The following is a 13,532-nucleotide window of genomic DNA, read 5'->3' as shown; positions in this document are numbered from 1 at the left end:
AGGATGGGACATGGAATGAGGCGACGGCCGCAGCGGCCCCAGCAGCTCCCGCCACCCCCGCCACCCGGAGAAGCCGTGCAGCCATGAGGCCGACCGTCCAGAGGTAGGGTCCGTGAGCTGCGGTGCGCCCTTCCCGCGCCCCGCCTGCAGCCATTTCCCTGGGGTGCCTGGCGCTGGAACTCAGGGAAGGGGGCGGGTGGAGCCACTGCCACTGGAGCCTGGGGGCCGGGGCCGCCCCTCGTCCGCCCAGCTTCGGGAGGGCTTCTTGGAAGAAACGCGGCCGCTTTTGCAAGCCGAGGCTGTCGCTGGTCTCTCGCGGCAGCCCCGGGCGCTCACGTGCCGGCACGTTCTGGCTCGGCTCGGCGCTCGGCCACATCTGGCGACCAAGGGACGCGTGGAGCCTTGCGGGGACCTCCTGTTCCATCCCGCTGCACGAGCTGTCTTTCTTCTCCCTACCCCGTCCACTCCGCAGCCTCCACGCTCCTTGTCTTTCCCTTCCGCGGTTTAGGTGGGTGTGAAGCTTTGTGGCAAAATTCAAGTCGCCTTTCTAGGTAATGGCAGGGCTGGAAGCTCGTGTGCAATTCCCTGGTGGGTGGGGGGGCGTCCTGTCCGCTCGCGGGGGGAGCGGACAGGGAAGTGGGGACACGTCGAAGCCCCCACACCCCCGTCTTGGCCACGGCCCCCTCCTTGGTTCCTCCGGGTGTCTACTTACCCGTGGTATGTGCTGGGTCTCACTGATTTCAGGCACGGCCCGTAAGCGGAGTTCCAGCCGCCGCTGCCCCTTCGCGCGTCCTGCGGCAGCCAGAAGCATGGAGAAGGCCGCCCCCGCGGGGCGCTGATACCCGTGCCGCGCCCGCGCGCACACGCCCCTCGCCGCCCTCCCCGCCCCTGCCCCACCATGACCGGCTCGGCGGCCGACACTCACCGCTGCCCCCACCCCAAAGGCGCCAAAGGCACCCGGTCCCGGAGCAGCCACGCGCGGCCCGTGAGCCTCGCTACTAGCGGGGGCTCTGAGGAGGAGGACAAAGACGGCGGGGTGCTGTTTCACGTTAACAAGAGCGGCTTCCCCATCGACAGCCACACCTGGGAGCGCATGTGGATGCACGTGGCCAAAGTGCACCCCAAGGGGGGAGAAATGGTGGGCGCCATCAGGAACGCCACCTTCTTAGCAAAGGTTAGTGGCTCCGAAGGAAGGGGGAGGCGTGGGCAGTGATGGGACCATTTTGCCTATACGTAGCAATTTCCATTTTCCTGGTCCTGCTGCAGACTCCCTTCCCCTCCTCATTTTTCGCAGCAGCCTCCACCCCCTTTGCTTAATTGAGATGTTTGTCTTGGACGTCTTAGAAATGGGAGAGGGAGAGAAAAGGGGCTTGCTGTCCTGGGACTGTGTGGTCGGCTGTGCCAAGGTTTCTTTGAATCTGGAGCCAAACTCTATCATTTACTTAGCTCCGTGTACATCCTGCTTCAACGAAGACTGTAGCCACCAAGTAGCACCAGTGATGCCAAGCATGCATAGGCCCCCTAGGGATCCCACCCCGTTTATCCTCTTTGGAGTCTCTTGGTCCTCCTCTGTCCCCGCTTCGCAGATGATTTATTAGGCTATGGATGAATTTACAATCAACCAGTCAGACTTCTCAGCATGAATCATTCCTAGACTTTTTGCCAATTTTTTTTTTTTTATGACAGTGACTTTCACCTCTGAAACTTGCAAAACAGTCAGCTCTCTCTTTTCCCAGCTTATCTGAGCTCTGACAAAAAAGAGTTTTAACTGTGGCTTAAAAGGGACTTTCCAGTACACATGATGAATGAATCTCACTGGATAGAGAAAGAGGCTCAGGAGTGAAACTCTTTCTACCTTGGAGAGAAGCCAGTGAGCCAATTGGGTTTGGTGGCCAAAGATAATGTTAGTAAGATGGAGGAAGATGTGCAGCGGTCGCTGTACGAAGCACGAAAATGCAAACTGGAGGAGAAACGCCGCAGAGCCTGGGGGTTGTAGCATGGCGGATGGTTTCCCATCCATCCTGGGGACACTGGTATGGCCAAGAAGATTCCTGGACAGGTCTAGGAATGCCAGACCTGAGACCTGGAAGGCCATCTGGTCGAGCCCCCAACCTGGAGCATCTGGTGACCTGAGCATCTGAGCCTGCAGGCCAGAAAGCTGTGTGTGCCCTTGGGAAAAGTGACAGAGCCTGTAAGCTTCCTGCTGTAGTTGGTTACGGTGTTTTATTACCCTGCTGGTCAATGAGATCTTCATTATGCCCAGCGAGAATCTTGCCTGCTTTTATGTCAGCTATAATGACCCTTGCTGAGTCCTCCTTGAGGACTCAGAGCCTGAGAACAACCCTGATACTGGAGTGCAGTTCTGACTTCGGAGTCTGTCCTCACTTAAGTGAGCCTTTTTCATTTAGCACCCTTAGCACCTGATTGTGACTTCTAATTGTGGCTTCATCTTTCTCCCAACATTGTGGGTGGGGACCCCCTCTTTGTGGGAAAATCAGACAATGTCAGGGTTGGTAGAGACCAATCCTGTACCTCTCAGCAGAATCCCTTCCTCTTTCTGAAGGCCTCCTGGGAATGGGGGCCTTGTCGCCTCACAGGGCAGCTCCTAGGCCTGGCCAGATTGGGTCACTGGGAAACTCTTCTCTGAAACTGAACAGAGCTCCTCCTCGGTCACATGTCACCACTGATTCTTGTGCTCAAGAACCAAAGGGCGGCACACGTCGACTTCCTGTGCTACTCACAGCTCCCTCGAATGTTACGAGATGGTTCTCTTGGAGTCAGGAAAGGACCTGGAGTGAAAAAATCAAGGGACTGAATTCTGGTTGTGCTACCTCTAGCTTTGTGGCCTAGGTCACTCACTGAAAATCTCCGGCCTTAGTTTTCTGACCTATAAAATGTGAGTAGATCAGATTTCATGTGAAGCTCTTTCCACCTCTCATATCCCGTGGTGTTGTGACCCATTAGTCTTCAGGTTCTGGTCATCTGTGTGACACGTGCTCTGGATTATTCTGCATCTTCCTTTGATCCTCTTTGTCCACAGGTAGTTCCTTTCACCTTTTCTTACGTGTCATAGTTCCCAGATCAGCTCATTTTCCTCCTCCTCTTTCTAGGACAGTTGCTAGTTTGTCATCAGTCAGTCCCCGAAAACATGAGCACAGTAAGAAACACCATGTTCTAAATGTTGTCTGGGCAGCTTAGAACATAAATCACTGCTTCCTGAGACTCGTACTTGATACGTCCGTTATTGTGGCTGAAGTGTGGGTTCTTGAAAAATGAGCTTTCTTTCTTTTTTTTTTTTTTTTTTTAATATAGCGGCCATATCATATTGTACTTTCATAGTAACTGGAAGGTCACATGAAAACTGCCAAGCCAGGGCATCCCCGGGCTGAACATGGGCATTGGCTTTTTGAACCTAAATAAAGAGCTTCACATTTCTCTCTTACACTGCATCGTAATGCTTGGTTCTCCATCCTCAACGCCCGTCACAGCATCCCCTCTCTCCCTGGTCCTGGCATTCCCCAAACCATGACCCCTATGCAGGCCCTGGGATGGGGACAGCTTTGGAAGTTCCTGTTTCCAGGAGCCACTCCTCTCTGATTTGAGGGCTATTCCTGCACTCAGCTCAGCAGACTTTTTTCCTCTGGGGCCAAGTCCTTTTCTCCTTTAATCAGATCAGTGTCTTGCTGAGGAATTTGTACAGAAGGGGGGTGGTGAAGTGGTGGTGGAAGGGTTGGAGTGTTTCAGGGAGGTGAACCTTTTTTGGCAATTGAATTGTGGACTGAGAAGCAAAAGACGTGGCCAGGGGAAGGTGTCAGAGGCCTAAGAGGAGGACTGAATGACACTTTCTTTGACCACAGGACATTTTGTTAGCAGCCGTGGTAATTTCTGCCCAAAGATCCAGGTGCCCCCACTGGGGAAAGCGGGACAGGTGTCACCTGCCCTGCAATCCTAAATTTGTGACTGCAGCCTTCTCCCCTGGTGGTTACTGAGTCTGAAGTTAACAGTTGACTAGGTGAAAGCCAGGGTTTTTCAGGGATAGTGCAAGAAAGCAGCACGGGTCAGTTGGAGGATAGTAGAGGTTGGGAAGGGAGGGGCAGAGAGGATGGCTGGCCCAGAAAAAACAGCTGGGCCGACTAGGAAACAGCACCTCCTGCTTCTCGACTGGCTGGAGCCCGACTCTCCTGGGGCAGACAGCCAGATGGATTGAGCAGGAAACACCAAGCCGTTTCTTGCAGACACCATGTTTTTGTGGCTCATTTTCACGCTGATCCCAAATTGGGAAATAATTCACATTTAGAGGACTCAGCTTTGCGTGAGTGAAGAAGAGTGAGGGCTTTGGGGCCAGACTTTGCTGTGGTCAGGGCTCCACTCCTGCCCCCTGCTGGCTTACACAGGCAGTGCACTTTCTCCCCTGTCCTGCGTTCAAAACCATCCATATGTCTGACCTTCCTGCTCAGCCCAAGGTTGTGACCGCTGGACCAGGTCACTATCAACAGATTCCTGGCTGCTCCTGATGCAGGGGCCTGGGGCCCATCCTTGGCCCAAGAGTGATGTTCCATGCTCGCCCCCCACCCAAGGTTGCCAGAGAAATTTCTGCCTGGCCCCTGCACAGTGTATATAATACATATTCAGAGCAGGGACGGCAAAAGGCTTCGCTTTCTCCTTGTACTTTCTTGTTAAAGACTCCTGGTGCCTGGGGCTCTCGATGCCTCCCTGGCTCCTTTCCTGGCTTCTCCTTTCTTTCCACACGGTGATGCATGGTGATGATACACACGCGTGTCCTTCCACATCCCTTCTTGCATTCTTCTGACAGGACATTGCATTTGGCAAGAATGGAGTGAAAGAGAGCCTGTCCACAAAAGCTTGCCTGTGGTTTGTTTCATTTTTCTTCTTGAACAACCGTATTCCTGTCCACTCCCCTCCTTCCCCCCCTATTCCCTACCCTCAGGGACCCCACCCCCTAACTGTAGGCACAGTGCCTGTATGGAGAGGGTGGTTTTGATGTGTGCCCCCTAGATTCTGCCATCATCAGCTGGGCTGTGGTTTGAGATGGCTGGATGCAGGTGGCAGGAGGGAATCTAGAGGGCCAGGGCCAGGGGAATTCTAGGTTGGAGTCTCGGCTGAAACGGGGCAGGAAAATAACAGGAAAGACTCTCAGGACCCCAGTCAGGGAGGAGGAGAAGAAAAAGGAGTGTGCCCTGGTCTTTTCATAAAAGGTTGTACCAATTAATTTTCCCATCATGCCATATGAGAGCATCCTCACCAGCACTGAGTATCCACATTTCAGAATATCTCTGCTAATTGGAGAGGACAAAAATGACATTTTGCAGTGGCTTTAATTTGCAGTTCTTAAACTGTTGGTGTGCTGGAACATTTAAAAAAAATATTTATTCCCTATTTGCATTTCTTCTTTTGTGAATTGTCTTTTCATGGCCATTTAAAAAATTGTGGTAACGTATAATTTACCATTTTAACCATTTGAAGTGTACAGTTCTGTGAATTAAATATATTCACATTGCTGTGCAACCATCACCACCTTCCACCTCCAGAAATTTTTCTTCTTCCCTGACTAAAACTTTGTACCCATTAAACACTGAGTTCCCATTGCTCCCTCCTCTCATCCCCTGGCAACCACCGTTCTACTTTCTGTCTCTATGAACTTGACTACTATAGGAATCTCACATAAGAGAAATCATCCAATATTTGTCCTTTTGTGACTGGATTATTTCACTTAGCATAAGGTCTTCAAAGTTCTGGCACGTATAGCATGTGTCAGAATGTCCGTCCTTTTTAAGGCTGAATGATACCCCATTGTATGTATGCTACATTTTGTTTATCCATTTATCTGTTGATGGACACTTGGGTTGCTTCCACTTTCTGGGGCCATTTTCTTTTCATTGAGGCCTAGAGAGCTTTCTTATCACTTTGTATGAACTCTTCATGAATTAAGGATGTTAACTCATGGTCACCACGTGTCCACAGGGGAAGTGGATGTTTTCATCCTCTTCCATCAGGCTGAGAAGGCCTCTTGGTGATGCCCCTGAGTTGAGTGTCTGGGGGCTCAGGCCCCGCTGATTCTGTTTTCCAGTTACTGAAAAGTGGAGGCCATTCAGGCTCCCCCATCTAGACCTCTGAAAACACACTGTTGATGAATAATGATAACACAGCTAGCACTTAAAAAACACCGAGTGCCAAGCCCCAAGTTGCCCGCTTTATACATTAGGTCACATAATCCTCACAACCAGCTCAGAAGGTTTGAAGTAGGTGATCTCCTCTCCTATGTTATCAGGAAGGAACTGGAGGCTTAGAGAGGCCATGCAGCTTGCCCAGGGTCCACAGCAGTAGGTGACAAAGCAAGGACTCATAATTATACCCCAAGGAGCCTGCCTGGTTTATAGTCCATCATCCTGTAGGGCCTTGGCAGCCCGAGGTGCTGGTTGGGAGCTGCCCCAGCCTGAGCCCCAGCCTGAGCCCCCGCCAGCTGTCCCAGACGGCAGGGTGGGCTGTAGCCAGATGACATCATCCCCTCAGCAGTCTGGGCTTTTCTCCCACCACAGCCGGGCTCCCCAGCTGGGGTTTGGGGAATGTGACTGCAGCTCCTGCACTCACTCTTAGCCCGGGGCTGAGGTAACCAGGCAGCTGTCTTTAAAAGCCCTGGGGCGCCACTGGGCTGCTATTCTGAGGACCGGCTGCCGCCTGACTCCCCCCATCATCTGGCTCTTGTGGGTTCTGCTGGGCTTGGGGGAGTTGCAATAGCTTGGTGGTCGGCCCCCAAAGCTGAGCCAGAGCCAGGTCACTCCGGCTTCCTCAGGGCTTTGGCCAAGGGACATCCCTCTGGGGATCCTTCAGGTGGCTGGTGATTCTCCGGGGCGTTGTCCCATGCATGCCAGGGTAGAGGTGTGCTCCTGCCTTCATAAACTGTGTCGTTCGCCACCTCCCTCTTGTACCTGGCCTAGAGCTGGGAACACTGGAGGTGCGAAAGGAATGGTTGTTCTGTCTCCCCTGCTTCCTTACTTCTCTGTGAAAGCTCTGGCGCATTCTTATGCAGAATTCCAGGTGTGGGTAGCTCAGTGGATGTTACTGCCCAAAGCAGGGACGAGCGTCCTCATGTTTGCTAGGTCGGAAACACCAGGACGCGCTTTGTATTTTGACGCTGGGCTGGGCGGGGGTGTTGTGGGAATGGCCGCATAAGCAGATATTCAGATGGGAACATTTTGCTCCCAAAAATGACTCTCCAAGACAGGAATGTGATTGGAGTTGATATGTTGTAAACAAAATGTTTGCGGAACAGCTGTGTGAGTGTGTGCACACAGTCTCACATTCTCTCTCTTTCACACATGCAGTCATGAACACACACACACACACACACACACACACACACACACACACTCTGCACCTTGGCTGTGAAATAGGATGTGTGACTAGTTCCCTTCTATTTTAAGTAAAAGCAGCAGAAGGTGTAGAAGTATGAAGAGCCTCCTGCTTCAGGCCCGGGGGACCCACTCGCCCTCCAGCTTGTCTGTGGGGCCTGAGCTTGCAGAGCTGGGGACAGAAGTGGGGACCGTCTGTGGGCAGCGTCTGGCGCTGGTGCCCAGCCAGGCCGCCCAGTGCTGTCCCTCAGTCTGTTCACCAGTGGCCTCACCTTCCATCAGCTAAGTACTAAGTCCCCAGGGCCTCCCTTTCCCTGTTTTCTTAGAGGGTGGAACTAATCTGTCCTGCGGCCCCTTCTGCCCCTCCCTAAGAGGCTTAGTCCTCCTTCCTGCCAGAGCTACAGACCCACGTGGGCTGAGTGTCTCTGTCATCAGCGCCCCTCCCCCGCACCCATCAGACAGGCCGAGGTTAAGGGACTGGGTAACACAGAGAAGAAATAAAGCAGAAACTGCTCCCTTGCTTCCCAGGAGTGACTGGATTGGAAGCCCCTGCTTCCTCTCGCGCTTGGCCTGGTCGGCAGGGTTGCTCAGAGCTGGGTGGTGTCTCAGCTCTAAATTCCCGAGAAGAGGGACTTACCTCCCCCTTTTCAGTCCTGGCCCGCCGTTGCTCCCTTCCCTTCCCAGCGGGGGTTAGAACTTCATACTCTCAGCTGGTGAATGTTGACCAAGAGGCAGACTAGGAGATGCCCAGGCAGACTGGGCAGCCGGGTGGGGTCAAAGGGTAAAATGGCTCATGAGTGAGAGGAGCCGCACTTAGCTGGAAAGATTCAAGGCAAGAAGGGAATCTTTCCTAGTGCACTCGGGGCTGGACTCAGGCAATGGATGTGATGGGCATTGCAGGGGGTGCTGTTGAAGAGAAATGGCCTGTGTAGCGCCATGTTGCATTCCTTCGGGGCGCCATTCGTCTTGTATTCAGTGGTGCCCTGGAGTGGACACATACAGTGGTGACACCAGCCGAGCAGCAAAAGTGTAGTCGTGCAGAAGTGTGAGGATTGATGGAGCACCTCTGAACCCTCCTGGACCAGGCCTGGGGAGGAGGGTTCACTATAGGACGTGGTCCTTGGCCTCAAGAAGGGCTGAGGCTCCCATGGGGAGGCAGGCGGTGTTCATACCACAACACGTAAAGGGTCATAGAGAGCCGCTGCGACCCAGGGCGGAGTGTGTGCCAAGGGAACGCAGAGAGAGGACTGGCCGGTCTGGGGAGACCTTGTCCAGGAGGCTCCGGTTGAACGGGTGCCCAGGCCAGCGTGGCCATCTGCCTTCAGGAGTAGCTCTGCATCTCCTTGATAAAATGATCTCTCTCTACTTCCCTGCAGCCTTCGGTACCCCAGGTTCCCAACTACAGGCTGTCGATGACGATCCCAGAGTGGCTCCAGGCAGTCCAGAACTACATGAAGACACTACAGTATCCTTCCGACCAGGGTCTGAGCAGACCCAGCCCGGGGACAGGCGTGATGATCGCAAGCCTGGTGGCGGCTCTGTCCCCACCTGGTCAGCAAATGCTGTCTGAGGTTGGCGAGGCCGGGCACGGAGGGATGCCTTGATGTGAGAGTCCAGAAGAAGTGACACTGGAGGACGTCACTGCAATGATCAGACCCTCTCCGTTTAAGCAGGGCGTGGGCCGGGACGGCAAAGGGCAGTGGAGCAGCGGTGGGCAGCACACGCCCCTCTTCCTTCCACCTACTCTTTCTCCACCTCCTCCTCCTTGGTTATCCTTGGCTCCCTCCGTCTCTCTTCCTGTACCAGCTTTCTTTCTCCCTGTTCGTTCCTAGTCTTTTTTTTTTTAGTATATCTGTTTATTTATTTATTTATGGCTGCGTCGGGTCTTGGTTGCGGCACACGGGGTCTTCGTTGAGGCGTGCGGGATCTTTCATTGCAGCGTGTGCTCTTTGTTTGGGCGCGCAGGTTTTCCCTCTCTAGTTGTGGTGCACGGGCTCCAGGGCGCGTGGGCTCAGTAGTTGTGGCGTGCAGGCTTAGTTGCTCCGTGGCATGTGGGATCTCAGTTCCCAGACCAGGGCTCGAACCCGAGTCCCCTGCGCTGGAAGGCGGATTCTCAACCACTGGACCGCCAGGGAAGCCCCCCTCCTAGTCTTCTGTTCCTTTTCTTTCCTTTCACTTTTTGCCCTGATCCTGACCACTCATCATCTACAAGAGGCCCACCTGGTGTTGCCTTTGGCGGCTGGTGCCCTTGGTCCATTCTGCATGAATGAATGGGGCCCCGGGCTGGGGGCCCTCTCCCCTCATGTGAGTTTGAAGAAGAGCTGAGAAGTCCTGTGGGTCCAGGCTGGGTGCAGACCAGCGAGTCTGTGGCCCCTTTTCTCCCCCAGTGTTCGCAGTCAGGAGTACATCTGTTCTGAGCGCCCATATGAGCTACGTTGTAAGAACCAAGGGGCAGGGTCAGATGTTCCCCTCGCCACGGCTGGTGCTTTATCAGGGATGGGAGTCAGACGGGAGCCGGGCCAACAGAGGGAGGTGTGTATGTGAGTGGGACAGGCCGTTTGCCCAAGCGAGTCCGTGAGCATCTCAGCTAAGCCAGCATCGCACTCCCTGGCGAGGCAGCTGCCGCCATCCTAGCCCCCAGCACATTGTTCAGGAGGTCTGCCGACCTCTGCCCTTCCTCCCTAAAGGCATAGAGCTTAGCAGAAAGGATTTCACGGGGCACTGCACACGTGTCCCACGTGCCTGGGAAGAGACCTCCCCTCTCTGTGCTATAGGCAAGAAGCTTTCCTGTGGACTTCTGTGTTTTCCCTGAAGGGAAGGGTCCTACCAGATGAGAACTGCAGCTCGTTTGGGTGGGCAGATTACTTGATTAGCCTCTCAGTTCCCACTTCACGGACTGTGAACTCCCCTGCATGGCATCTTCCTCGTAGAATCCTGAAGCGACATTAGAGAAGATAACACCAGCCTCCAGGGGTCAGGCGGACAGTTCTAGCCCCCGGAAGGCTGATGTCGGTGCTGATCGCTGAACTGGGACCACACGTGGGGAGTTCCATGTGGCCCAGAAGCATAAACTCCTGCCAGAGTCAACCTGGACCCCAAAAGCTGAGCCTTCCTGGATGTGATCGACTCCTCACAGAACGTTCCAGAAGGTGACAGAAATTAGCATGGCTCCCCCCTTCTATTTAGGACATGGTCTTCACAAGGATCATCTGGCTGGAGATTAAAGAGGACGAGCCTGGCCGCCGGGAATGCACTGATGGGGCAGATTTGCATGTGCTTTACATATCATTGGCTCATTCCGCCGGAAAGGCTGCAGCCCATTCTCAGTCCTGAAGGATCTGCGTTTTCTGACCCACTGTGATGTTCACTGAGCTGGTTCAGTGACTGCAGAGAGGGCTGGAGAAGGGAAAGCACCACCATGCTACTGGGATCAGGTTCCAGGTCACCTGGCCATTGGAGTCACCTCTTTGCTCTACCTCCTGACCAGCCTTTTATTTAGTTCCTTGGGCCTTCCTACTGCTTTGTCCTGGTGCTAGGGTATGGGGACCGATTGGGGCCAGCCCTGACCACAGATGTCCTCAGCTGGGGACAGGAAAGGACAAATCCTGCCTTCCCTTCTGACAGCCTCACAGCGTTGGCCAACTGGAGTGCTGACCTTGCACTGGGTTCTGGAAAGCGAAGTCCCCAGCCCCGAGCCCTGCTGTGTAGGGAGCAGAGGGTGAAGTCTCTCTCTTCAGGCAGCGTTTACAGGAGGCTGTCCTCCCCAGCTCACTTTCAGGGGCCCATAACTGTAAGGAACGGAGAAAGAATGGTCAGGTAGTTTTTTATTATTTTATTAGAGGTTTGTCTCACTCCATGCACTCGATGTATAAACTAGATATAGGAACAGAGGGAAAATTGGGCATATAAATAGAACTTTTGCCAATTGCATGCTACTTTAAATATACAAGGAATCTCACTATTTGAATGAAATCTTTGGTAAAGTGAAAAATCATTTCACAGTGAGGCTACATAGCCCTTCATTTTTCTCTCTTATCTCTAGGGGTTTGTATATTGTATTTTTAAAAATCTGGGCAAGCCTGTATTGTTATTGGTTATTCTTATGGCTCATGCTGGTAATTTCTAAACGGTGAGCTTGTTAAAATCATCCCCTGGCCCTCACCCTAGAACTTCCAATTCGACAGTCCCAGGTGGGGCGACTCTGACATCAGGGGCTAAGACCATGGCCTGAAATCAGAATCTCTTAAGAATGGAGCCCAGAATCTGCTTATAACGAACTCTCCAGGTGATCGTTACATATGTTTGTGTCTTAGCGGCCGAGCACGTCTTTGCCCGGAGAGGAATCCCAACCCTTGTCGGGAGGGTGTGCAGTGCATTGAGGTGATCATTGCCACTTTTCTGCAGCTGCCCATACCACTGTAGGGGCACACATCTAACCTCATACTTCCTGCCTTCCTGGGCTACGGGTTCATGCTTCATTAGCACCTTCCCAATGTGCACTTTTTCTATAGGATTTTGTTTGAGGCAGGAAAAAGAAACGTATAAAACAACTTTTCTTCAGGCTCAGAAAAAAAATCAAGATCCAGTCTCAGAGAGCCCGGTATCTGAGAATCTCCAGTCTCCTTCAGAAGCCCTCCTGGTGCGGGCTTGCCAGTCCCTGAGACCTTGTGGGCAACCAGCTAAATCCCAGTTTGTGGTTAGTGCTGTCATCTTCTCAGATCTAGTCATCAATGTCAGATACCAGTCCAGGCATGAAATGAAAGTGCTGTCTCCACAGTAGGCTGGGCTGCAGAGTCCGTGCTCTTGAGAAACCCTACTACCATCTATCCACCTTCCATCCGTAACCCTTCCATCCTTCCTTTCACCCATCCGTCAGCCTACCTCTCTGTCTGTCCAGCCACCCAACCAGCTTTCCATTAATCCATGTGTCTACTCTTCTATCAATTCCATCCTTCCTTCCTTCCTTCCTTCTATCCACCCATCCATTCACTTATTCTTCATTTATTTAATAATATTTGCTAAATGGAATATGTTGGGCTTGCGCCAGGCTTTATGGGTGACACAAAGGTGATAAATGGTCCCAACTCTCAAAGGGCTTTTAGTCTAGTAGGTGAATTAAGACATGTAGTCAACTAAACAAAATACAGAGCAGATTGAAAATAGCTATTGTATAGATCCAGGGTGCTTTGGGGCCTAAGTTAGAAAGTAGATTTCTAGGGCAGGACAGAGAGGAGGAAGATACTGTCGGCGATCTTCTGGCTACAGGCCACCTTCTGGAAAGCCCCCACTTCCTCATCCCTTTGAGAAGTCCCTCTGCTGGATTACTGGGACCTTTGGAGTTTTCTGTCACTTTCCCTTTACATACTTCACACAGATACAATCATACAGGGACCCAGTTCTTTGAAATTAGGAAAATGAGACCGCTGAGTGGGTAAGTGGTGCATGATCCGTGGGCCAGGTGGCCGTGCTTCTACCTGAGAGCGGTCATCTTTCTCTCCCACTCTCTCTCCTCCATCCCGGTGCTCAAATATTCTGGTCTGTAAGGGGGTAGGGGTGCCCCGGGCCGGGTTGGAGGTGGGGCTGAGCTAAGCTCAGTGGTGGAGACTAACTCAGGGGTGGGGCAGCCCTGTGAAATTTGTTTTATGTGGCCTTTTTCACTTGCTCCGTGGTGACACCCGTGTCCTGGGTTAGTGGGAGGGTGCTGTGGAGTAAAAGGACTAATCTCCCGGAACTACGTCTTGCAGAGAGGAGTGGAGAATTTAGGAATTTAGTTCCACCAGGTGCGGATGTGCTTTGCGAGCCTCCTCCGAGGCAAGTTCTGCCCTTTCTCTCTGTTCTCCTGCACGCTGCCTAGTGTGGCGATGGGCATGCCTGGTGGATTGGCACACAGACCGACTGCATAATTAAATAAGTCTGAGATCCTTTTCTGTGCTCTACCCTACAGGTTAATGGAAACAGCGAAAGAAATGACTCGGGAGTCCTTGCCTATCAAATGCCTTGAAGCTGTCATCCTGGGCATGTATCCTTTAAGTGATGTAAGCTTAAATTTACTCCATAGATGATGGCTTCACTGTGGGGCTGCTTGTGCCATTTTTTTTTTTTTTTTTTTTTTTTGCTCGTGCCTTTAACATCCTAGATCCACAGAGATGATGCCTGTTGTCT

At 52.6% G+C, this 13,532-nt stretch overlaps 1 protein-coding gene across 2 annotated transcripts in view; it reads left to right on the top strand.

The window, feature by feature from the left end:
• Positions 1-898: 898 nt before the first annotated feature.
• Positions 899-13,532, top strand: part of VASH2 (vasohibin 2) — a 33,314-nt gene continuing 20,680 nt past the window's right edge. The window contains exons 1-4 of one of the 2 annotated variants that reach the window (XM_065889069.1): positions 899-1,174; positions 8,747-8,835; positions 12,745-12,801; positions 13,315-13,389. In XM_065889069.1, coding sequence (XP_065745141.1) covers positions 899-1,174; positions 8,747-8,835; positions 12,745-12,801; positions 13,315-13,389 — 497 coding nt within the window. The remainder of the gene's footprint in view (positions 1,175-8,746; positions 8,836-12,744; positions 12,802-13,314; positions 13,390-13,532) is intronic. The other variant, XM_065889076.1, reaches the window with a different exon arrangement.

This window comes from Phocoena phocoena, chromosome 1, assembly GCF_963924675.1.
Source record: "Phocoena phocoena chromosome 1, mPhoPho1.1, whole genome shotgun sequence".
NCBI classification, from domain to species: domain Eukaryota; kingdom Metazoa; phylum Chordata; class Mammalia; order Artiodactyla; family Phocoenidae; genus Phocoena; species Phocoena phocoena.
This window is presented reverse-complemented; position numbering and strand designations above follow the sequence as displayed.